Source organism: Opisthocomus hoazin, chromosome 28 (genome assembly GCF_030867145.1).
Source record: "Opisthocomus hoazin isolate bOpiHoa1 chromosome 28, bOpiHoa1.hap1, whole genome shotgun sequence".
Taxonomy (NCBI): Eukaryota; Metazoa; Chordata; class Aves; order Opisthocomiformes; family Opisthocomidae; genus Opisthocomus; species Opisthocomus hoazin.
Window position 1 is genome coordinate 264,723 of NC_134441.1, and position 25,336 is coordinate 290,058.

At 57.7% G+C, this 25,336-nt stretch overlaps 1 protein-coding gene across 1 annotated transcript; it reads right to left on the reverse strand.

Moving 5' to 3' along the window:
• Positions 1-2,418: 2,418 nt before the first annotated feature.
• Positions 2,419-25,329, reverse strand: LOC142364632 (MAP kinase-interacting serine/threonine-protein kinase 2-like; the record flags this gene model as incomplete). The annotated part of the gene is made up of 9 exons (XM_075444546.1): positions 25,219-25,329; positions 6,894-7,173; positions 6,650-6,747; positions 5,573-5,652; positions 4,974-5,047; positions 4,780-4,884; positions 4,396-4,451; positions 4,149-4,244; positions 2,419-2,628 (listed from the first exon to the last, which is right to left on the reverse strand). Coding segments are annotated over exons 1-9 (1,110 nt in total), but the record flags the coding sequence as incomplete, so codon positions are not given.
• Positions 25,330-25,336: the final 7 nt, after the last annotated feature.

The window sequence follows — 25,336 nt, forward strand, 5'->3', positions numbered from 1 at the left end:
GGAGGCCAGCCCGGCCCCCAGCACGGGCGCTGCTGGCTCACCCGGACAGATCCGGCCCCGCTCCGCAGAAACCAGCCAAGGGCCTCGTCCCAGTTCAGCACCCCCAGGCCCTCCCCCGCGAGCATTCCCTCCCTTCCCCAAAGCAAGCTCCGAGGAAAGCGTGACTCCATGCATGAACACACATGAACACAGATGCACACACATGAACATGCATGCCCAGCTCTCCCCAGCCGCCCGTCCCACCCTGCACTGCCGCCGCGACCCCAAACCCTCCGGCCCCGCATCCCGAGCCCTTCCCAAGCTGCTCCCCAGTGCTGTGGCCCTCGGGTGCTGCCGCCAGCCCTGCCGCTCGCCCACCGGCACATCCTGGGGCACTCGGCACCCTCGGCACCCCCAGACCCTCCGGCCACGGCAGCCTCGGGGACAGCCCGAAGCCACGCCAGGTCACACTGCCCTGCAACGAGTCCCAGTGCTCTTTAAAGGGGGGTCCTTCCCTTCCCACAGAGCACCCCGCTATTCCCGCAGGGGTAATATTTTCTGGCTGCTCCAGCCCCCCTGGAGACCTCATCCTGCCCTGCACCTCCACCAGCCACTGGTGAGCCCCCCCCTCCACAAACAGGGGTGCAACGCCCGACCCAGCGCAAGAGCACGGCCCCAGGCGCCTGAGCATCCCCCCGGCTCTGACCTTACCCCCGGGGAGCCGCCGGCCGGAGCGCGGGGGGAAAGGAAGACATTTCTCCATGCCCTGCAGAAAAGCACAGCTAGCAGTTTAAAAACAATTAAAAAAGAAAAAAAAAAAAGAAAAAAAAGGGGTGAACAGATTACTCTGAAAGCAGGCTGCCGAGGAGAGAGGGCGGCTCAGTGGGACGGGGAGCTGCTCCCTCGCTGGCACCGTCTCTCCCCGGCCCGAGCTGCTCCCTGCCCGCCGCAGCCCCTCGAAGCGCAGCCGGGGATGCCCCCGAGCACGGGACGGCGGGGGTCCCTGCGCCCGGGAGATGCCTCCCAGACCCCCGGGAGGGGGGGTTTGTGGGATCGACCCCAACATCGGAGAAAGACCCGCAGCTCCGAAGGGAGGGACGAGGTTAAAACGCAACTCCCGTTGTCGAAAACACGACCGAGGGCCTTTTGTTCACAGCATGAAATGAGCTGAACTCGGCAAAGCGGCCGCGGATACAAAGAGTCCTTTGGTGTCAGGGAGGGAGGAAAAAATCTCAGAGCAGAAACCAAGAGTCGGGGAAACAAAAGTCCGTGTGTCAGTCAGATGTCCTGGGTGAAGCAACCTTAATGATTTAATACCTTAAAAAACAGATCTTCAAGAAACCCTCCCAACCCCAGACCTACAAGATCAGCAAAACCCTGGAAACCAGCCACAGGGACGAGTCCTGATCTTGTCACTAGCCAGAAATGGTGGGGGCTGGGGGGGGAGGGAAGAAAGAAGGAGGATGGGGGGGACGTGGGGTACAGCAGGTCCGAGGGGTGCAGCTCACGCTTGGTCAGCCACCAGGACCACGGGGGCTACCAGGTGCTGCCCAGCAGCCACCGCCTTGACCAGGTTGCACTTCTGCCGCTGCTTGACCACCAGCTTGGACTCAGGAGGGGGTAGAGCTGCATGGCCCATGAGGTAGCACTGATGGTGACGGGCCGTGCTTCCTCCTCCGCCTCCTCTTCCTCATCCTTGTCGCACCATGTCAGCTGGCGGCTGACGGCGACGGCCTCTGCGGCGAAGGAGGTGAGCTCTTTGGCACTGCTCTTCCTGCGGGGAGAAAGCGGCTCAGGGTGGGATGCGGGGGGCTGGAGGGAGGTTGGGGGGCAAATATCGGGGTGTCCCCTCACGCGCATGCCACGCCAGATGGGTCAGGCACCAAAAACACGGCTCCAGCCCGAATCACGTGCTGCAACCGCTGCCCAGATGGCGAGAGCTGCAGCCAAGCAGAGCTGAGAGCAGCTCACTGGGGAGAGGAGCCAGGATTTGGGGGGCTGGAATGTGTCCCCCACCCCCACCCCAGGGCCACCCACGCTCACCTCTGCAAGATGATGGGGGTCAGCAGGGTGTTATCCAGGGCACACTGCAACGAAACGCAGCCAGGTCAGAGCCGAGCACCCCGCAATGGGGTGTCCCCCCACCCCAGCATTGGGGAGTGGAGGGGGCGGGGGGGCAGCAGCACTCACCCCCTGCACCCAGGGGTGCTCCAGGACCTGGGCCGCACTGAGCCGCTTCTTGGCATCTGTCACCAGCAGCCTGGAAATGAGATCTTTGGCCCCAGAGGAGATGTGCGCCCAGTCCTTGTCGGGAAACTCGTACTTCCCTTCCTGGATGCACTCCAAGAGCATCTCCTGGGTGGGGGGGTAAATAAAAAAGGGGCTGAGCTGGGAGGGGTGCTGCCAAACCAGCGGCGGGTTTCGGCACTGCCGGGGTCCGCCACGCACCTCGCAGGTGTAGCACGACTTGCCGCTGTCCCAGTCGCAGTCGGAGCCGCAGCGGCCCACGAAGGGGGGGTACCCGCTCAGCATGAAGTACAGGACGACGCCCAGGCTCCACAGGTCGCAGCGCTTGTCGTAGGTGGGCGTCTCCTCGTAACCGTATAAAGTTTCCACCACCTCCGGGGCCATGTACTCGGGGGTGCCGCACTGCGGGGAGAGGCGGGGGTGAGCCCCAAAGGACAGGGGAGCGATGGGGCAGAGCTGAGAGGCAGGGGGGGGGGTGTCTGCCAGAACTAAGGGGCTACCCCCTCCAAAATGAGGGTGCAGACACGGCCGCTTCCCGGGTTTGGTCCTGGCAGGGCAGATCATCCCAGCCAGGTTTCCCATCGCCACGCGGGGGATGTCACAGCCCTGCCACCCCGAAAAAAATAAAACCCTAAAGGGGTGCAACACCCCCCCGGACCACCCCCAGCACTGCCGCCACCGGGCCGGCTCAGCGGGGCAGCGTCCGTCCCATCGCCTGGGACACGGCGGGCGGGCGGCGGGGACGGAGCCGGCTCTGCCTGTTCCCCTGCCTGACGCGGGCAGGGCCGCCGCAGCGGGCGCCGGATCCGGTGCCGGAGGAGTTAACGCTGGCGCGAGGAGAGAGCCAGCGGTCCCGTTCCCCCATGGTTCCCCCACGGCTGCCGGGGCTCTGGGGCTTTCCAGCACACGTGACCCAACCTGCAGCCCGCACCGCCTCGTGACCAGGGGAGAGCAGAGCTGCAGCCAGCAGATAATCACCCCGTAACATAACGAGAGGCCTCCAAACGAGACGCCTCGCCGGCCTCGGCAGCTGATGCCACCGCAAGAAGAAGAAAAACACCCACGCAAGCCCAACCCGCAGCACCCTGCATGGGCTTCCACCCGGCAGGGACCACAGCACCCACCCCCCTCTGCCCCCGCTGCTGAGAACGGGAAACTCGGGACACCTCAGAAATTCAGGTCCTCCCCCTGGCGGAGGGGAAACGCGGAGGAACAAGGGGGGGGGGGGGTGTTTTGGCCCCCCCTCTGCTGTTGGGCACCCCGCGTGGGCCAGGGTCTGCCCCCAGCCAGCACGTGAGCACCCTGGAAACACCGTGAGCACCCCGAAAACAGCGGGGCACAGGGCAACACCTGCATGGGTGGGGGCCCTGCTGCTGGTGATAAGGGGAGCAGGGCTTTCTGCAGGGGGGGGCAGGCTTGGTATGTGCCCCCCCCCAAATGTGAGACAGCTCCTTGCAACGCAGGGGCACCCCAGAAGCTTTCGGGGTGCCCACCCTGCAGGGGCTGCACCGCACGCAAGCAGCCCCAGCCCCCTCTCACCCACAACCGGAGTGGGGGGGATCACAGTGGCCCCCCCAGCCCCTCGCCTGACCCACTTCTCCCCGAAAGCGCAGCCTCCGTGCAGCTGCCTCCGCCGGGGCCGGCAGTTGCTAAGGCTCACGGCAGCCCGGGCTCTGCGCCAGCCCCCCCTGCGCTGCCCGGCCCCCCCGCGTTACAGAACCGCATCTCGCCTGCCACTGCCGAGGGGGGTCCTGCAGTGACGGGAGCGACGAGCAGCAGGGGGCTGCACGCAGCCCCAAAGCCTGGGGGAGCCCCACCAGGGACATTCCCCCCTCCATGGACATTCCACAACACCCACCCCCCCCCCAGCACCCCCCCCCATCAACATTATACCCCCCCTGCCCCATGGTCTGCACGCTTACCGGCGAGAGCAGGTCCGGGGTGGAAATGGGGGAGCAATTCCCCTTCAGTTTGATGCCACTTGCCAGGCCGAAGTCACAGATCTTCACCGGGGAGACCTGGGGAGGGGGGGAGCAGCGGTCAGTGACCCCCCCCAGCAGCCCCCGGGTACCCTCAGCCCCGCGTTCGCGCCCCAGCTGCCGCAGCAGCATCCCCCGCGGGGAACCAGGGCCCCCCCAGCCCCGGCACCACCCCCTGCTCCCCGCTCACCTGGTCCAGGCGCTCGCACAGAATATTTCCCGGTTTTAGATCCCTGTGAGCAATTCCTGGGAGGGGGGAGAAGAGGCGATGAGTGGAAAAGCCTGCCCACCCCCCCCCAAGATTTCCACAGCAGAAGGTCTGGGGGCGGCGCAGGGACCCCTCCCTCCCCACCCCAAATCACCGCCCGCGTCATGGCGAAGGGCACAAATTGCTGCTGGCCCAGAGTCCCGGCCAAACCGGAGGAGCAGACTCCGCACCGCGACAACACGACGCAGCCGGGCCTGACCCTGCGCGCCCGCGGCCGGCACCGGCCCCTGTTCCCTGGGCAGGAGGGGGGGGCAGCACCCCCCGGCTGGGGGGGGCACGGCTGCACCCCGGGGTGGCTCGGCTCACCTCTGCTGTGCAAAAAGTGCAGGGCGCTGGCGATGTCCCGCACCACCGTGCTGGCCTCCAGCTCGTTCAAGCGGCTTCTCTGTTGGATGTGGGTCAGGATGGAGCCTGCGGCCGGGCGAGAGCGGAGTGGGGGCTCGTGGGTGTTGGGGGGGCTCCTGCCGCCCCCGCTCCCCCCGCCCCGGCACCACACTCACCTCCCCTCATCTTCTCAAGCACCAGGTAAAACCTCTCCTCCTCCTCGAAGAACTCGATCAGCTGCAGGATGTTCCTGCGGGGACAGCGGCGTCAGCCTGGCATCCCCCTAAAAAGATCGCGGGGTCCCCCCCTCCCCGCAGCCCCCCACCCCACACGGCTCCCCGGGGCAGGGCCAACGGAGGAGAAAATCGGGTTTCCAGCGACTGAAACCACGCGGCTGGGGCCCCCGGCCACATTCCAGTGGGGAGAGGGGCTTCCAGCGCCAGGCCCCGCTCCCTAATGGCTCGCAGACCCTCCTGGCTCGCTCGCCCCGCTCCAGAAACAGCCCCGCTCAGCAGCTCTCTGCGGCGGGACGGCGAACGCCGCGGCGGCAGCTCGGCTCGCCCCTCGGCACCGCTCCAACTCGGCCGCCGCGGCCCCGTCGTCATGGCAAGCGGCTCCACGTCGCCTCGGGATGCTCCCGGCGAGGCCACGCGGAGGGAGAGCCGCGCAGGAGGGCGGCCTGCCTGCCGCCCATGGGTGTCTCGAGCGTCAGCCCGGTCTCAGCCCGCGCCCTGTGCCACGGTGGGGGATGGGGACGGCGGCTGCCCTGCGGTACCTGTGTCCCTGGCACAGATTCAGCATCGCCACCTCCCGTAAGACCCCGCTGCAGACGTCGCCCTGGCGCTTCTCGATGATCTGCAAGGCAAAGCGGGCGAGACTCAGGGAGAGGCACCGCTGCTGGGGAGGGACCGGGGCCGGCAACCACTGCGCCCCAACCCACCCTGCGCTGGGGACCCCCGGGGCCGGGCAGAGGCAGGCGGGGGGTGCCTGAAGAGGTTAAGGCAGCAGAACAGGCTGTTCCCGGCAGCGGGGCCAAGCCGCTCCCTCCCGGGGCCTGCAGCCAAGGCGAGCTCTGCGGCCGAGCCCCGGCGCAGCCGCCCCGGCAGCGGAGCACGGCCCTTCGCCCCGCCGGGCGCTGGCACAGCGGGTGCCTGGTGGACGTGCCATGGGGTGAGCAGGGGGTCTCCACCCGCGGGGGAGAGCTGGGTGGTCTCACTGACCCCCAGCCCTTTGGGGCACACTGAACACCCAACCACCATGCAGCCCTCCCCCTGCCTCAGTTTCCCTCCTTGGGCACCCAAAAGCACCCCGGGGCAACAGGGGAAGCCAAGTGCCCCTTGCGTTTGGACACAGGGCCTGTCCCAGCCCCCCCACGCCGTGACTGGGAGCCTGTGGGGTGCAGGGACACGGCACCACCATCCCCAGCCCCAAAAAGCAGCTGGCTCACCCTGACCCCTCTAGTGTTCGCGGGGGCACGAAGACCTCCCTGGGGCGAGCGGGGGCTGGCCACCCTGCCGCACCACATGCCCCTGCTTGCCCCAAGTCCCTAGACGTGGCGCAAGCGTTAATTTAATCTCGTGTCTGCCCTAATTTACAGGGATAGGAGCGTGGCTAAGGGGGTTGACCAAGGTCCTGCAGCTGGGTGGTGGCAGAGGACAGCGTGCCACCTGCGTGGCCTGGCCCTGCCCCGCTCCTGCCCCTCTCCATCCCCTCTACCCCGTGAAACCGTCGTCCTGTGCCAGCTCCGCACAGCCAGGAGAGCCAGGAGCCCAGGATGTGGAGGGCAGAAGGGGAAACTGAGACAGGGGGTGGGCAGGAGCCGGCTCTGCAGCCCCAAGCCGCAGAGCTTTACCTTCACTGCGTACTCCTTGTTGGTGACGAGGTTAACGCAGGACTGGACTCTGCCTTGGGCCCCTTCTCCCAGCACCTCGTCGTGCAGCCAGTAAACATCTGGCAGGAGAGAGGGCGCCTGAGCTGCCGGCCCCACCGCGGCACGGGACACCACGGCTGTCCCCGAGCCTGGGGACACCAGGAGGGCCCCAGCCCTGCCGCAGCCCGGGGGGGGACCCCTGGGGTCCCTGGGCAGCCCCGCTCACCTTCGAACCTGCTGGAGAAGCTGTCGGTGGCTCTGCAGTGCTGCTTCTTGTTCCTTTTCTTGGTGCTGGGGATGTCGATGGGCTGACTCAAAGGCACATCTGCACCGGAGCAAAGCCACTGGCCTGAGTCACCCCCAGCCACCCTGCGCTCCCCCCAGCATCGCCACCCCTGGGGCAGCCCCTCAACGCCTTCGGGGGAATGCAGAGGGCCGACATCCCGAGGTCCAGGGCACTCGAAGACGGGCTCCAGGTCAAACGCCAGCTCGAAGGGGTTTTGTTCCTGCAAGGGCCAAGAACACGAGTGAGACGGCAGTTGCTGGACCAGCCGCCGCCGCCCACCCGGTCCAGGCACGCCGCTGGCCTTGGCACACGCTCTGCTCGTGCAGGGCACCGGCTCACGGCGCTGCTGCCAGAGGGATGCAGCAGAGCCGGAGGAAGAGGAGGAGGAGGAGGAGGAGGAGGAAGGGTTTGACCACGTCTCCTGCCGGGGATGTTGCCGCGGGGTCATGCCTCTGCGCCAGCAGCCCCAGGCCGGCACGCGGGCGATGATGAGAGGGACTGGGGCTGCGCGTACCAACCCAGCCCCGAACATCCACCCTGACCTGAACTACAGCCGGGGGGGAGGAAGAAGAGCCACAGGGCAGGACGGGCTCCGGAGCCACCGCACCGCGTCCTCCCACCTCCCCGCAAGGTCACGGGGGGCCGGAGCCCACTCAGCGCCGCTCCGGTGAGCGCCGTGCCCGTGGCTGCGTGATGCCTGTGACCTGGCAGGATCGGGCCCCGCTCCCAACCCTCCCTGCACCCCACATGGGCGATGGGTGTGGGAACCACTGCCTCCCCCACCCCAAACCCAGCGCCTCCGCCCCCAGCACCCCAAAGGGGACATGGGGAACTTCAGCCCCCCCCGAGCCACCCCACCGCGGGACGGGGCAGTGCCGGGGGCACCCGGCCGCGAGGCGAAAGGGCCCCGTCCTCCGCGGGGTTACGAAATCTGTTTGGGTGGAGGCAGCAGCTCCCGGCGGCGTTCCCCAACCCGCCCCGGTGCCCCGGTGCCCGGGCCGGCTGCCAGCCCCAGCACGGCGCGGGAGCAGCCAGCCCCGGCCACCGCCGCCAGAAACAGCCCGAGAGCGCCTGTTTGCTGCCGGGGCGGCTCTCGAGGGGCCGGGGGGTCCCCATCGCGGTGCAGGGATGCCACGAGCATCTCCCCCAACCAAGCACCACTCCTGATGCCTGAAAACGCTCCTGCGCAGCGTTTGGCCAGATTCCCCCCCCACCCCCCTAAAAAAAGACAGTATCAGGGTTTGCGGAGTGAGGTTTCACCCTCCAGCCCCCCCCAAGGCCCCCATGTCATGGCGGGGATGAGCGGCTCGGGCCCAAGTCCCTGCACCACGGGCAGGATGAGGCCTCCCGGCGGGGGGCACCAGGGGTGTACACGGGGGACAGGGGGCCCTGCCCGCTGCCGCAGCACCGGCGCACAAAAAGTTTGGGGGATGGGACACACAGGGCAGACGCTGCGCGGCGGCTCCGGCAGCGCATCCGAGGTGTCCCCCGTGTCCCCCCCGTCCTGGTCCCCAACCACCCGGGGTGGGGGAACGTAGGGGGGGATGGAGGGGGGGATGGAGGGGGGGCCCAAACCCCAACCAGAAGTCCTCAAAGCAGGATTAGGTGTCAGCTAAAATAAGCCGGGCAGGTTTCGGGTGAGGTCCCAGCATCCCTCGCACCCCGGGAGCCAAACTAAACAAAGCTCCCACGAAGGTGCCCGGCTGACGAGAGCGTTTGGGGGACCCAGACCCCCCCCTCGCACCCCCCTCGCCTGACAGCGGCCGGGAGGGACGGGGGTCCTGGTGCCCCGGCCACAGCCCCCCTGCCAGGATCTGGCCCTCGCACAACAGGTCCCGGGCTGGGCCCGGCAGCCCCCCACCCCCTGCTCGCAGACGTGCAGCCCACCTGCTGACCCACCCCACGGGGGACACCCGTGGGAGCTGCAGCGGGGTGAGCAAAGCCTTGCTGTGGGGGGGGGGTGTGTGTGGGGTGTCTGACCTCCCCTCGGGGAGCACCCCGACCACCGGGCCGGCGGGACATGGGGGTCCTGCGGCCCGGGTTGGGTGGCATCACCCTGGGCGCTCCCCTCTCTCCTCGGGGGGGGGGGGAAGGGGGAGGTCGCTGATGTGTGTCCGTGCCCCCCCCCCCCCCCCCCACTCCGGGCAGGGGATCCAGCCGCCGCAGACCCGCACCCCAACCCCGCACTCTCCCATCCCCCCCCGGAGCACCCCAACCCCCTACCCCCTCCGGAGCATCACGGGGGCGGGGAGCACCCCCTTACCTTGAAGGAGCGGTGGAAACCGGGGATCTCAGATTCCTTCTGCACCATCTTGCTGCGGGCGGGGGGAAGGGAGAAACAAGGGAGGGGTGCGGGGTAGGAAAAAGCCCAACCAACCAACCAACAAAAACAGGAAAATAAACCGGGAGGGGGGGGAGGGATGCAGAGGGGCGGGCAGAGGCATCGGGGGGGGGCCGAGGGTAGGCCGAGACCTGTGGAGAGAGGAGCCCGGGGGGGGGCGGGTGTCAGGGGGCTGTGGCCCGCACGGGGCCCCCCTGGTCCCAAAACCCCCCCGGCGCTCACCGGCCCCGCAGAGCCGCCGCTGCCGGGGGTACCGCAGCCCGCTCCGCTCCGCATCGCTCCGCACCGCCGGGAGGGGACGTGCCCCCGCCCCCCCCCCCGCAGCTTTATGGCGGCGGCTCCGCCCCCCCGCCCCGCCCCCACTGTGTGACACCGCCCCCCCGCGGGGACACACCACCACCCCACCCCCCACGCTGCGCCCAGGGGCGGGGACCCCCACAGCCCCCCCCCTGGCTGCACCAGGCGGGGTGCGGGGAGCCCCACAGACAGCCCCCGGGTTCCCCCCTCCCCACAGCCCACACATGTCACGAGCGGGGCGGTGCTCAGCCGCGAGGCCTGCGCGCGGCAGGGGGTCACAGCACAGCCCCCCCCACCCCGGCCCCACCCCGGCTGGGTGGCACCGTGGGAGCCTGTCACGGCGCGGGTGTCCCTCCCTCCCCTCCCCCCACCCCACGTATCGCTTGACGCCGACCCGGGCTCAGAACGCACACGCCGAGCGGCGGCGCCTGGCCAATGGCTGCGCATGACGTCACCGCCTGCACCGCCTATTGGCTGCTCGCCCCCTCCCGAGCCGCCATCGCCCCGCCCCCCCCGTGCCCCGCCCCTCCCGGGCACCGCGTCACGCTCCGCCCCCCTCCCCGCAGTTCGGGTGTGCCCCCCCCCCCCCAAAGTGCCGGTGGGGCCAGAGTGGGGGGGTCGGGACCCCCCAAGCCCCCCCAAATCCCGCCCCCCTCGCAGCCGGGGCAATCAGCGCCCTGCTCTACATTAGCGCTGCTAACGAGGGCGCCCCAATTAGCTACACTCCTGCTAATGCACCCCAGGATGCCACTGGCCTTCTTGGCAGCCAGGGCACGCTGCTGGCTCATGGTCAGCCTGTCGTCCACCAGGACACCCAGGTCCCTCTCCGCAGAGCTGCTCTCCAGCAGGGCCGCCCCAGCCTGTACTGGTGCCTGGGGTTGTTCCTCCCCAGGGGCAGGACCCTGCATTTGCCTTTGTTGAACCTCATCAGGTTCCTCTCTGCCCACCTCTCCAGCCTGTCCAGGTCTCGCTGAATGGCAGCACAGCCTGCTGGTGTACCCACCACTCCTCCCAGTTTGGTGTCATCAGCAAACTTGCTGAGGGTACACTCTAACTCTTCATCCGGGTCACTGATGAAGAAGTTAAACAAGGCTGGGCCCAGTGCTGACCCCTGGGGCACACCGCTAGTTACCGGCCTCCAACCAGACTCAGCGCCGCTGATGACAACCCCCTGAACTCTGCCATTCAGCCAGTTCTCAATCCACCTCACCGACCACTCGTCCAGCCCACACTGCCTGAGCTTCCCTAGGAGGATGTGATGGGAGACCGTGTCGAAAGCCTTGCTGAAGTCGAGGCAGACATCACCCACGGCTCTCCCCTCCTCTACCCAACCAGTCGTGCCATCGTAGAAAGCTCCCTGCACGCTCCTGGCCTGTCTGCACACTCACTGCACGCTTAATGCACACTTACCGCATGCTCCTTGCATGGTCACTGCTCACGCTCCACGCTCACGACTTGCTCCCTGTGCACGCCTGGCCTCTCTGCACACTCCCTGCACGCTCCCTGCACACTCAACTGAACCACGGAACCACGGAATGTTTGGGGGTTGCCAGGGCGCTCTGTGAGTCACGGAATCACGGAATGTTCGGGGTTGGAAGGGACCTCTGTGGGTCACGGAATCACGGAATGTTCGGGGTTGGAAGGGACCTCTGTGGGTCACGGAATCACGGAATGTTTGGGGGTTGGAAGGGACCTCTGTGGGTCACGGAATCACGGAATGTTCGGGGTTGGAAGGGACCTCTGTGGGTCATCTAGTCCAACCCCCTGCCCAAGCAGGGTCACCCAGAGCAAGCTGCTCAGCATCACGTCCAGGCGGGTCTGGAATATCTCCAGAGAAGGAGACTCCACAGCCTCCCTGGGCAGCCTGGGCCAGGGCTCTGTCACCCTCAGAGGCAAGAAGTTCTTCCTCGTGTTCAGCTGGAGCTTCCTCTGCTCCAGTTTGTGCCCGTTGCCCCTTGTCCTATCGCTGGGCACCACTGAACGGAGTTGGGCCCTGTCCTCCTGACCCCCACCCTGCAGATATTTAGAGGCATTTCTAAGGTCCCCTCTCAGCCTTCTCTTCTCCAGGCTGAACAAGCCCAGCTCCCTCAGCCTTTCCTCGTAGGAGAGATGCTGCAGTCCCCTCATCATCCTCCTAACCCTCCTCTGGACTCTCTCCAGTAGCTCCTCATCTTTCTTGAACTGGGGAGCCCAGAACTGAACAGAGCACTCCAGATGAGGCCTAACTAGGGTGTAGAGGGGAAGGAGAACCTCCCTTGACCTGCTGGCCACACTCCTGCTAATGCACCCCAGGATGCCATTGGCCTTCTTGGCAGCCAGGGCACGCTGCTGGCTCATGGTCAGCCTGTCGTCCACCAGGACACCCAGGTCCCTCTCCGCAGAGCTGCTCTCCAGCAGGGCTGCCCCAGCCTGTACTGGTGCCTGGGGGAGTTTCACAAACCAAGACAGAATGTCTACAACAGAAAGGAAGACCAAAAAGTGAATGTCAAAAAGTGAAAAACCGACAGAGATTAAAGAAACAAAGGAAAAATATAGAACAATACAAGTAAGTACTAAGGAATGACACAAAACTCTTGAAGAAAACCAGATTTGAAATCCTCACACTTCACACAAACATTAAAATAAGGAAGGAGATTAAGGAAGTAAAGGGCAAACCTTATAACCCATGGCAGCAAAGTAAATCCGCTGCAGAAACGCAATGTAGAAAGCAAGGGCACTCTGGAAACCCTTCGACTTTGAAAGAAACTTAACCAGGGAGGAAGATTAAGGAAGTCAAGGTAAAAACTAAAAACCGAGGGCAGCACACTAAGGCACACATGGCAAGGCTATATGCAAAAAGATAAAGATCTACACCAAAACTAGCAATACCTACAAATACACACAATGATTTCAAAAACTTAGCCTTCAATAAGATCTCAATAGGGAGGAGGATGAAGGAAGTCAAGGGACAAACGAAACAAAAGAGTGGCAGCAGACTGAAACAGCTGTGGAAAGACAATGCAAAAAGCCAGGATAAAGACACAAACCAAGACAGAATGACTACAGCAGAAAGGAAGACCAAGAAATGAATGTCAAAAAGTGAAAAACCGACAGAGATTAAAAGAAAAACGAAAAAAATAATAGAACAATAAAGGTAAGCACTAAGGAATGACACAAAACTCTTGAAGACAACAACATGTGAAATCCTCAGAGTTCATATGAACACTGAAATTGGGAGGAAGATTAAGGAAGGGCAAATCTAATAACCCATGGCAGCAAACTAAATCCGCTGCAGTAACACAATGTAGAAAGCAAGGGCACTCTGGAAACCCTTCGACTTAGAAAGAAAACTTAATTAGGGAGGAAGATTAAGGAAGTCAAGGCAAAACCTAAAAACCTGAGGGCAGCACACGAACACAGACATAGCAAGGCTATGCAAAAAGCTAGAGATCTACAGCAAAACAAGCAATACCCACAAATACAGGAAATGATTTCAAAAACTTAGCCTTCTACAAGATCTAAGTAGGGAGGAGGATGAAGGAAGTCAAGGGACAAACGAAACAAAAGAGTGGCAGCAAACTAAAATGAGATATAGAAAGACAATGTAAAAGCCAAGGTTCTTAAGGTGCCAGTATTTAATGTCAATGTCTCTGTATTTCAAGGTCAGGACTGCAACAGTTCTGCTGTCTGTGGACACCAGTGAGAGATGACCTGCTTTTCATTCGTTCAGGCACTGCACCTACACTTAGTCACAGATCTGATTTTTTTTTATGTTTTCCTCTCCAAGATGTAATAGACAACAGGGCACTCTTTAAGTGAAGTTAAATAGCAGTTCTACTGATTTAAATACAAAAAGTTTTCGCCTGTGGTACATTCATCCAGAAGAACTTTAACACCTCTTGATAGAAGGAATAATAAGAAACATGACACTTTACCAAAGTAGCTGCAGTGGTATTTTCTAGTTTTAGTTTTAACAAAGCACCTGTGTGGAAGTTGCAAGCTCTCCTTATAGATTAGCAAACTTAGCAAGGACAAGACTGTGACAAGAGCAGGAGCTGCGACCAAGAACCAGCGAAAAGCAGCTTTGCAGTTTTGCAACGAGATAGAACGAACCGAGCATGCGCAGCGCCCCGGATGTAACTCACGGGCAAGTGAGGAAGACTACTGAAAGAGATGAAGTAACGACCTAAGACCACCAGAGACCACCCAGGAGCTCTAATACACCTGCTAAAGGAGAACTGGAATAGATTCATACGCTCTCGGAAATATAACGATTAATATGCATATTGTAGTTCTATTTAACCTGAAATTAAAGGGTGTTTGGCGCACACGTTTGGAGGAGAGATCCCCCCTGTGCCCGGCGCCGTAATAAAGGACACCTGGTTAACAGCATACATTGTGCTGTCAGGTTATTACCGGATCTGTGAATCACTCTAACCATCGTTTTCCCTTTTGACTAGAAAATGAAAATCCTCAACAGCAGATAGCCCTGAAATAAGCTTCAGTCAAATCTGGACCCAATACAGGGTGTGCGTTATGATATGCCACAGATCGGGACTTGACTCTTCAAAACAATCATGCACTAAGGAAAATTTTAGGTTGTTATGCAGAGTTTTAACTCGAGTCTTGGCAACCGCATTTGGGACATGAAAGGTATCAGCACTACAGTACTACGTGCAGTAGAGAAAACTGCTCTTGCAGTTCAATTCCAACACCGCATCCTCAAACAAACTGAAGCTGCTGTGTTTGAGCAACATGGGTGGAAATCTCACCTGCCACGCTGAAGTGACGCTGGGGCACTTCTTCACCTTGTAGTCTCTTTCCTCAGGCTTAGTGAATCTCTCCCAGAGTCTGAGGCAAAGCCCATGGATTTCTCCTGTTTGCAACAGGGGATGTCTGAGCCGTCACATGGTGGTTTGTTGTGGGGTACCACTTGTACCCTGGATTTGCCTTCATAAATGCATCCCTGTACTAGAAAGAAAAGGAAAACTTCCAGTCAGGTCACTCATGAGAATGCAGTATCCACAGGGCAACACAGTGCACTGCTTGTAATGAGATTTAAGACAGTAAAGAATCCTTAAATAGCTTGATTTTTAACAGTTTAATCACATGTTTAGAGTCTGACTGCCAACACAACCGAACAAAAGAAATACCATGATAGGAAGAGTTGTATTTCAAAAAGCGAGGTTTCTCTTTACCCACCTGAGGGTCTATCACCCAGAGCAGGCTGAAGTTCTGATCCTGCAAACTGCTCCCCACTGCTTCTCTGCTCACCTTGGCGAACAAGGACAGCTGTTCCCATTCTTTTGCAGGTACAATATTTCCAGTTTTACACTGCAGTTTCAATGAAATGAAGACATACATTTAGCAATACATGCAGAATGATGCTCCCAGAACAGGCAAAGAAATAATACCTATGACCAGGATCACCTCATTTTCAGCAACTTCGGATACATCATCCCCGTGTTCCCACCAAAATGTACCACGCTGCATCAAATCAACCAGGAAAAAAACTCTTCAGGAACGCTGACCCACACACACGCTGTATCTTCAGAACCGGGCGTCTGTATGAAACTTGCACACTCAGGGCTGCGACCCCTCCCCCCTCACCCCTTTTCTCTCTCCCTCAGCCCGGGCTGGGAGCTCACCTCACCAGGGAAGGACACCAGGGAAGGACACCAGCCTCACCGAGGGACAGGGAGGGGAGAAGGGAGCAGAGAGAAAGGCAACACACAGGGAGGGGAGAAGGGAGCAGAGGGAAAGGCAACACACAGAGGAGCAGCTCTGCCTTCCCTTGCTCAGCCCACAGCCCGCTGGTGCCTGTGCCCGGGGGCTCCGTCTCCGTCCCCTGCCCCTCCCCAGCTCTGGGCTCCCCCCCGGGGCTGCCCCGGCCGGGCCCAGCTCCAGCGGGGAGCTCCCCCCCGCCCCCCTCGCGTGGCCAGCAGGCAGCACAGCCCCCAGTGCCCGCCCCACGGCCCCGCTCCCCTCACGGGCAGCCCCACCCCTCACCTCAGCCGGGGCCTGGAGTGGATCCTGTCCCTGCCACACCAACATGGCCACCCAGCAGCCCCTGCCCCGGGCCTGCAGCTCCCAGCATGCCCCGGGAACCAACATGGCCACCCAGCAGCCCCTGCCCCGGGCCTGCAGCTCCCAGCATGCCCCGGGAACCAACATGGCCACCCAGCAGCCCCTGCCCCGGGCCTGCAGCTCCCAGCATGCCCCGGGAACCAACATGGCCACCCAGCAGCCCCTGCCCCGGGCCTACAGCTCCCAGCATGCCCCGGGAACCAACATGGCCAGCAGCAGCCCCTGCCCCAGGGCAGGCCCCAGGACTACAGCTCCCAGCATGCCCCGGGGCGCTCCCCCACACCCTGCCTTCCACCCTCTGGAAGCCTTTTCTTTCTTTCCTAACAGCTGAGCATTTAACTGACTAAATCTCAGAGGTACTCTTGTTTCTTCTCAACAAAGCAGCCATCTCCATCTGCTCACATCTGCCAAGCACACATCCAGGCAGGCCAGGAGAGCACGGGGTCCCATCTGCTCCCTGTCCCTCACACAGCAAGGAGGGTGACAGCCACCAGCCCCTGTGAGCTGGCAGCTCGCCAACAGCCACCGCGCGAAGGGACACAGCCCCTGCTCAGACACCACGGGCCTCTGGAATGGCTTTCCAGAAAGGTACCCAGGAGAGGGACAAAGAAGGACCGAGCTTCTGCAAGATCAGAGCAGAATGAGAAAGCCCAGAGTGTAACTTGGCAACACTCCAAAAGCGAGAAAAGACACCAAACTCTTCTGAGGATGTCACATCATCTTGGCAGACCAGTGCCCTTGCCCGCGTGCCGACAGGACCCACCAAAGTCGTACTCCTGAGATTTTCACCATCTGTGGTGGAAAGCCACTGGGTTTAACTGACGCCTCCAGCCCTTGGGACAGACAGACAGACAGATGAGAGGCTGTAAGGAAGAAAGAACCCCATGCTACGTCTACATCACCAAACGTCTCCAGGCACGTCAGACCTCAGCACGCTTCCCAGTTCCTCACAGCTCTACTTGGCTACTGCAGAAATAACTACTCCATAGCACTGCCCATGGCCGACAGCAGCCTGCTGCAAACTCCTTCCCGTAATTCCGCCCACTGAATGCAGCCGTGTGTGCACACAGACAGGACCCAGGAAGGAGTGGCACAGCCGGGAACGGGATTTTTGCCAAACTTGACAAAGACACCCTGTGAAAATGACAGCCCTTCTGTCTGAAAGAGCAACAGCAGCTTTAGTAGCGGGGTGGGGAGGAGGGGAAGCTGAAAGAGGTTCTGTAGCATTTTTCAGTACTTTCCCTTGGAACAGCTTGAATGAAATCAAGGTGCAATCATGCCTTGTGACTTTGGCCAATGAAATCCACTAAAACTTTGAGGAAATAGTTTATACTTTAAAAAAAAAGCAACAACCAAACCAAACACCACAGTTGCATTTCTAGCAATTACTGGAACTCTGCTGACATAAATGTTGCACATTGCAAAGCTAAAGCACAGCCACACAGAGCTGTTTGGTGGTTGGAATAACCACCAAATAACACAAGAAGAGGAGAACATTTTGCAGCTTCCAGCACTACAGCTGATTTTGATGGAGTCAAGAACTAAAGCAGCCACAACAGATGAAGGACATCATGTAACATCCATCACGTAACACATGCAAAAACTTTAGTTACTGCGACGCTGGTTCAAAACCGGGTGCAGGCATGACACATCCCTCCATTGCTGCTGAAACCAGAGCTCCATCACTGCTCCAGGGTTTCCACCGTGTTCCTACACACGCGCTCCTGCACCTACCCAGCTGATAAACAATCCAGGACCATAAACCCAAACAGAACGAACAAAGAAAAGCGTGAATTTTAGTGGAAGATTTCTGATTTCTCTTTCAGCTGAACATCAGATGCTTCGGAAAAGGAAACGCTGGGGCAGACAGCCCTGTCACAAGAAACTCACCTCCACAAGCAGGACCAGTGACGGCTGCTGGCAAGCTTCCGTCGGATGAGTCGCATCAGACTGGCGATTACTGGAGGAAACCTGGAACAGGGAGAGGGGAGAAAAACACCTCTGGGTTACTCCGACATCATCCTCTGAAGGAATTGTGTCACACGGGACGCACTCGTTAACTGTCACAGCACATGTCACTAGCAGTCACATGCCAGCTCCTCGTTTTATTTCATGTTCCTGATTTCTGCACTGTGTTCCTGTGCACTGCGTGGTGAGGAAGAACTTCTTCCCTCTGAGGGTGACGGAGCCCTGGCCCAGGCTGCCCAGGGAGGTTGTGGAGTCTCCTTCTCTGGAGATATTCCAGCCCCGCCTGGACGCGGTGCTGTGCAGCCTGCTCTGGGTGACCCTGCTTGGGCAGGGGGTTGAGCTGGGTGACCCACAGAGGTCCCTTCCAACCCCTACCATTCTGTGATTCTGTGATTTTGTGAGAGCCCCTGGAGAGCTGCGCAACACAGCCACTGGCTCCCAGCTGCCTCTGGCAAGCTTGGAGGAGGGCTGGGGCAACAGCTGCTTTGTCATCGTGGTGTTCCTGTTCCCTCAGGGTGGCCGGCAGATTGCCTGCAGCAAATCTTGTCCTCCTGAAGCGGCTGCTGTCCCTCCTCCAGCACATCGGCCAGCACGCAGCCAGCAGCAGGATGAGCGTCATCAGCCTGGCCATCCGCGTTGGGCCAAACCTGCTGAGCCCACCCAACGAGGAGCTGCTGCCGCTGGAGGCCATGCTGGAGGTGACGGAGAAGGTACGCTTTCTTGAAGCGGGACGGCTGCAGCCGGATGGTGATCAGAGCTGGGCTGTGGAGAGGTCCCTGGCTGCCCCCTCTCTCCAGCAGACGCTGGTGGGGTGGCTGCCTGGAAGAGCAGCCCCACAGCAACAGCCTGCTGCGTCGAAGCAAGGGTCAGGAGTGGGAGAGGCTGCCTGCCTGCCCCTGCGCTGAGAGCAAGGCTTTGCTGTGTGCAGGTGAAGACACTGGTGGAGTTTATGACCGAGAACTGCGGAGAAATCTTTGGGGAGGAGGTGGCTGACCTCTCTGGTCCCCCAGCTGAGCAGTCGCCCGCGCCCATGGGCACATCCACAGCGGTGGTGGGATCGGAAACGGCAGAGGTACGGCAGCTCCACCACCACTGGGACAATGTGTCTGGTGTGGGAGGGCGGTTCCTGATGAGTCCAAGTGGCTGCTGGGCCTCTTCCTGGCGTTCCATCCCTGCTGGGTTTCTGTGGGTTTGGTGTTTTTTTTTCTTTGGGGTGATACATTGTAGGTGAAACTGGAAAGGTTGTTCCTCAAATGTGTTAGGCGTGTGCTTAATCAAAGGAAATACCTCCAAATTTTCTACAGCAAGACCTATTTCCCAAGCAAAGCCTGTTTGCCAAACGGTCACTGACGACTCCTGGGCGCCCCTTGCCACCTGCTGACGCCGCCATTTCTGGTGTAGGCACCTGTCACTTCGCCTCCTGCCAGCCCAGGGACACCGCTCGACTCCCCGGTATGCGCGGAAGGACCAAAGAGCCTTTGGACGAAAGCAGGTAAAAGGAGTCAGCTCTGGTGAAATGCAGAACTGATTCCAGTGGGTCCTGGTTTCCCCTATCTAGTCCCACTGTGGGATGGAAAGGTTTGCAGGCTCCCCCCAGGAACATGAACACTGAAGAAAAAGAAAGAGAAAAGAGGTGTGGGCAGAGGAGAGGGAATGCCAGCAAGAGAAGAAAATAAGCAAGAGAGAAAAAGACGGGGAGTGGAAAAAAGCAGGAGGGTCCAGCGAGTGCAGAAGCCCAGGTGTGTGCCGGGCTCATTTGCCCGTCTTTCCCAGCTCTGAGCGCTGCTCTGAGGCAGTGCAGCTCGGGCTGGTGCTGCGCAGGGTTTGGGAAGGATCCCACGGCAGCTCCCGGGGGCTCCCGACGGAGCCCCGCTGCCTGGCACAGGGGCACGGGGCCTCTCTGCGCACGCACAGCTCTGCGAGGGCATCGCCCGTGGGGACAAGGTGCCAGAGCCACCGCGCAGCCACTGCCGGCAGCAGCTCTGTCTGCTGGGCTGTCGACAGCTCCCTGTGCGCTGTGTTCCCAGAGACAGGGGAACCGAGCCGCGGCTGCTGCTGCCTCTGCGCGTTGATCCGTGCTTTCTGACCGTGTCGCTGCAGGTGCTGATTTCCTGCTCCTGGAGGAGCCCCTGTGACTGCCAGGCTCCCGCACTCGGTGTCCACAGTAAAAGGACGTTTTCTCTCTCCTGACTCTGCCTGCGGTGTGATGTTCTGGACGAGCTGGGGGTGTGCATATGCAATACAAATGTCACCAAAGGGTTGAAAAATACAGCTGTACTGAATCTGTGCAGATGGCCTGCTCTGGTATCTGTTGGAGCTGTGAATGACTCTTTGCTATTTTTTTTCCCAGGGACTTTTATTATTTTAATTAATGATTTCAGGGAACTGATCAAGTTTAGCCCTGTTGTTTTTGAACAGCAAAGTCAAGGCTGATTACCAGTGACCTGACATGGCTTGTAATATGCAACACATCTAATTAAAAACATATCAAATCAAGTTTCTTTCTGTTGTATGTTGTTTATTATTTGAAATCATGTCTTAATATTTTTATTAAAGGCAAAAGAAATAAGTTACTTGCTATCACCATCTGAAGTCATTCCATTACTAAGAGTAAGGCCATTCTAAAGTCAGTCAAACTGGAAATAACAGTACTGCTTTCAGTGCCACAGTAAGCCTTCAGATCGCAGGATGGACCTTCTGTGCCTCTGTTAAAACGCTCCCTCTCTCCTCCCCTTCGAGCTGCAGTCCATTTGGCGGGAGACTGGCCTCTAAACCCTGGAGACCTTGACTGTGAAAGCTGTCCTCTGCATGGGCGTGAGCGTGACCTTGAATGTTGAGACCTGTGTGACCTTGACCGAGAGCGATGCTTTAGACTCTTCCCTTTGCCTCTTCTTGGATACGGCGGCGATGGTGAGCGGGAACGAGAGTGGGAACGCCTTAATGATCGAGAGGAGGAGCACGAGCGGGCAGATCTCGACTTGGAGTAGGTATGTGATCTTCTGCAGCAAGGTGAAGTATTATACGGAGACTTGGACCTTAAAAAAAAAGAAAAAAAAAATAGAAGTTCATTCAAAACAGTCACTCTCGACAGTTTTTTTTCCTCCCAAATTCGGTTAGGGTTTATTCTTCCTGTCTATATGCTCACGTCAAAGATTCACGCAGCTGCCGACATAATGCTACTGCAAATTGCAGAACCTGATGACGTGGGAAAGGTTCTGCTCACCAGACAGAACAGCTGCTGCTTGTTAGTGTGAAAACATGCAGGAAGGGTCAGTCTTTTCCACTCCCCTCTGGCGCATGAACTACCACAGCCACTGATTGATTCAAGGTGGTGTATACTGGCCTTACTGGTACGTGAGCACGCACATTTTTAACAACTCCACCACTACTCGCAGTGCAAATCGTTTTTGTTGCAGTGAGATGCAGAAAGAGCAACTCTGAATGGCTACAGTGCAGTATCAAACATCAGGAAAACAGCATTTAGCCTGAAGTCAGTAAAGCTCCATTTTAAAATGCCAGCTCAGTCTGCTGAACTTCACTACTTCTTTGGCAGTCTGTGCGGGACGTAAAATACTTGCACTGCGCTCCTACAGACAGGACTACTTAACCAACACTTCCAGCCAGCTGTCCTAGCAAAATGCTGCACACACCGCTAGCTCTACCCAGGGACAGTGACCGCATTTCAACAAGAGTCGTATCAAAAAGCTTCTCAACTCGGCCTCTCGTACCAGGACTCAGTGCCACTGCTCTCGGAAAGAGACTGACAGCATCGCCAGCAGAGAGCTAGCCAGACTCCTGCCCCAGCGATTTTTGGGGGTAGAAAACGTCAGCTACCCTGAGTTTTTTCTTCACAAGTTTTTCTGTTCTGATTTTTTAAAGAATCATTTCCCATTATTCTGCGTATGCTCATTAGCATCACGCCTCCTGTCAAAGTCCTTCACCAATTCAAGAGATCCTCAAAAAGATTTCCTTGAAATAATCTTACTGCAAGCACAGATCCCCTTTGTTAAAGCCAATTCCAGTTAAGCCATTTAAAAATTAATTACCATCTGTATTCTCCACAACTATCTGTGCACAGTTCTGTCACTATAAATCTGCTGTTGCATCAGTTACGTGTTACAGCCTCATTTCACAGGTTACAAGTAGTAATACACCGAATTTCTGTCCATACTCACAGTTCCCAGCCTGGTCTGGCACCTGCTGGGCGAATTGTACCGGCTCTCGTGGGATGACCTTTGGGAGCGGGGAGAGGAAACAGAACAAAATCCCATTCACTTTACCTGAAGATCATTGATAAAAGAAATTCTAAAGTAATACTGACTTACCAGTGGTGGGGATTGATTGCCTTTGGGGGCCCAGGAGACTCGGTAATGCTGCTTGTCTTAGGACAGCAACCTGATAGCCCTTGTGAAAAAATGCAAAGGGGTGGAAAATAAGCTCCACTACAATAGAGGAATCCCTGCATCTCTTGAAATCAACTTACCTCCTCTTCCAACAAACGGCTCACTGACAGAGAGGAAGATTCAGAACGTTCGGTGGCAGTCACCAGAGCAGGAGAAGATACAGCGGTATTGGCAGCACTACAAAAAAAAACAAACAAACAACCAAATTTTTATGATTCACACAGGGTTTTGAAGAGCTACTTGAAATATAAAGTCCAAGGTGTGAAAAGCCTGACTACTGTAAACTGAAAAAAAAAAAAAATCTACACCAGATATTTTCTTAAGCCAGTTGCGCATGAAAGCATTAGAATATGTAAAGCCCCCACGCTGCATCTCCGTTTTGGAAGATGCGATAACAGCAGCTTTCCGAGGAAAGGTTTGTGTGCTAGCTCAGGGGCTGCCTCAGAGCTTCTTTTGGATTGCGATCCTTTGCGTTCAACGGCACAGAGGAGCCTGACAGGCTTTGGACAGAGCAGCTATTTGCATTCCAGGCATCAGGTGGAAAAAGTTCCTCCTTCAGGGTAAACCTGCACTGAAGGACTGAGAAGGGCACCACACAAGCAACACTGCTAAGAAAATTCTTGCATGAGGCACACGTCCAGCATCTCAAAGTGTCCTCTCTCCGAGCAGAAGCGGCAGCCAGAACTCCCACAATTATCTGGACTGGCACTAGTGACACACAAACTGCCAGCGGGGGAGCTCAAGAAGAAGACTCTAACTGCAGCGTTTTGGTGTCTTTTCTGTTCAGGTTGATCTACAGATTTACTTACTGAAAGGGTCCAGGAGGTGCGACAGGCAGCAGTGGTGGTGGCTGCTGCTGCTGCTGCTGAATCTTCTGAAGGAACCTTGTGGTGTAGCCAGCTCCGGTTTTGAAGTTGTTGACAGCCTGGAGGCAGAAGAACATTTACAAAAAGGTAACAGAAAACTTGAGTACATAGACGCACAAAAGCCTCCAGAGAGTAAAATTCCTTGTGTATTCCTGTAAATGCTATCAATCCTAAAATACATCAACAGACAGATAGAGGAACGCATCCCACTAAACACTGATGTTAATCGCTGGTAACCGTGAGTGTCTGCATTTCAGTACTTCAGTGTTAATACCGAGCTGAAAGGGAGGCAATCCTGTTAACCAAAAGCCTGACCTCAATTTGACAGAGCATCTCTGAAGAGTTGTGAGCTGCTGTAACAACAAACGATGCATTTGAAAAGAACATTTAGCTTTATTCAATTTAGCCTTGCTGAAGGAGCTGTCAATTAATGTTTTCTTCCCTTTCAGCTTTTTGCAGACAGGCTTTGCTTACAAACAGTTTATTTAAAAGTCATCATGTTACCTGGCGTAGGAACTTGTTGGCAGCTAAATCATCAGGAGAAACGCCTGCCTGGTGACACGCTGGGCACGTATGTTCCTCAGATGCCAGCAATGCTGTTCTAATACCTGTGAAAAATTAGAATCATCCAAATAGTTTTTAGCAAAGCTACGGAAATGCTGGGGGTTCTAATCAGCTGTAAAAACACCATACAGTTAATGAGTTACTATGGTCTTCAGTTCAGAGCATGAAGCTATAAAGGTTCCAGAGTGCAGAAGATTTCTAGTACGCAGCAAAGAACTGTACAGTTTTGGTATTTCACTGTTGTCACATCTGAAGATGCAGAGCAGGCTGTGCCTTGATGTTTTGACTGGTCTGTTTTCCCTTGTCTCGTACAGTGAGAAGTCACCCTCCTCAAGGTTAATGAAGAAAACACATCTCAAAAGACCATGAGGAGCTTTGCATTCTGAAGGGTTTAGCTAGCTTTCCCGTGGAGCAGAATGGTCATTAAATGCCCAGTGATCCGTTTGCTGCAGGCTGCAGAAAGTCACCAGAGCTGGCTATGTAACGTTCTACGAGAGAAAGGGCTGCGGACAGACTAAATGCATTGGGTATCTAACGCTGTCAGCACCTGCACAGGTGTGCACTCTTCTCATAGCCGTCCCTCCGCGCGTGAAGAGGATTCAACTGGACAGGTGAAAAGGGGAAGAAGCTTTCTGTCTTTTTTCCCCCTTTGTACAAGAAGAGTCCTTCCCGACTCAGGGTATCCCTAAGTATCAAACAGAACGGGTAACCAAGTAGTTTTGGTATCTCCTCTTTCCGCTTCAGAAGATCAGACGCGATGCACTGAGCTAACAAACAAGGCAGTAACACTCACACTCGTCACAGTAACTGCTGCCGCAGCAGGGAGTAACGGCTGCATCAGTCATTGCGTCTTTGCAGATGAGGCACAGCAGCTCATCCGGAAGGGCATCGGAGGAGGAGGAGGAGGAGGGCAGCTCCTCTGGCACAAAGGGAGGCTTCTCCTTCTTGCCTCGGGCGTAAGCTTCCCTGCGGGAAGGGGAGGGTGGGGGGGGGCAGGGGGTAAGGAAACAGGAAAAAAGTTAAAGGCGGGTAAAGGAAAACTTCTCCAAGCTGTGGATTTTATCAAAGGAAGGTAATAGATGGAATTCTTCTCACTCCACATCAGCCTTCTGAAATGTAGGCATTCAGTTTCAACTACTTTTCTATAGCCACAAGACTAGAAGGGGGAGGGGGAACAATTTTCCTTCTGCAGATCTCTCCCATTTGTTGGATCCACTAAGAAATTAGCTCAGACAAGAAAAATGATTTTTTGACAGCTAGAGAGCAGGTGAAATGAATCCCACCTCTCTTTTTCCAGGGGGTAAGAGTAAATGCAGGCTCACAATAAAGTTAGTCTCCGAGTAATTACATTTTATAAACAAAGGAAGTCTGTGTTACAGCTTCCACCCAAGGAGATCCACGACAGAAAAGCAGAAGTGCTACCAAGTGCTTTTTAAAACAGCCACTCCTGTCAGTACACAGTAGTAGTATTTTCTTAGTTTAGAGCAAGAGGAGAACTTTTGTCTCTTTCACATGTGGGATTTGCTCAAAGTCAGAGGGGGCGGAAACCTCAGTGCAACAGCCACTTGTTAAATTTTGCAAGAAGCCTTTGAAACATAAACCAGAAGCAAAATGAGCTTTCCAAGAGAACGACTCCCACTGTCAACACTACTGAAATGTTTTGCAGAAATACAGAAATGCCATAAGCTGACCCAAGTTCCAGGGGCAGGATCCCGCGATTTTAATACTAGAAAGTATCACAGATTTTAAGGTGAAGATACGACGACAATGCTTCCTCCCTCGTAATCACAGATGCCGGCCAACATGGTTGCATTACCACTCAGACATCTACGCGTGGTTTTTCTCCTTTTGGTCAGTCCAGTTAAGGCCATACGTACG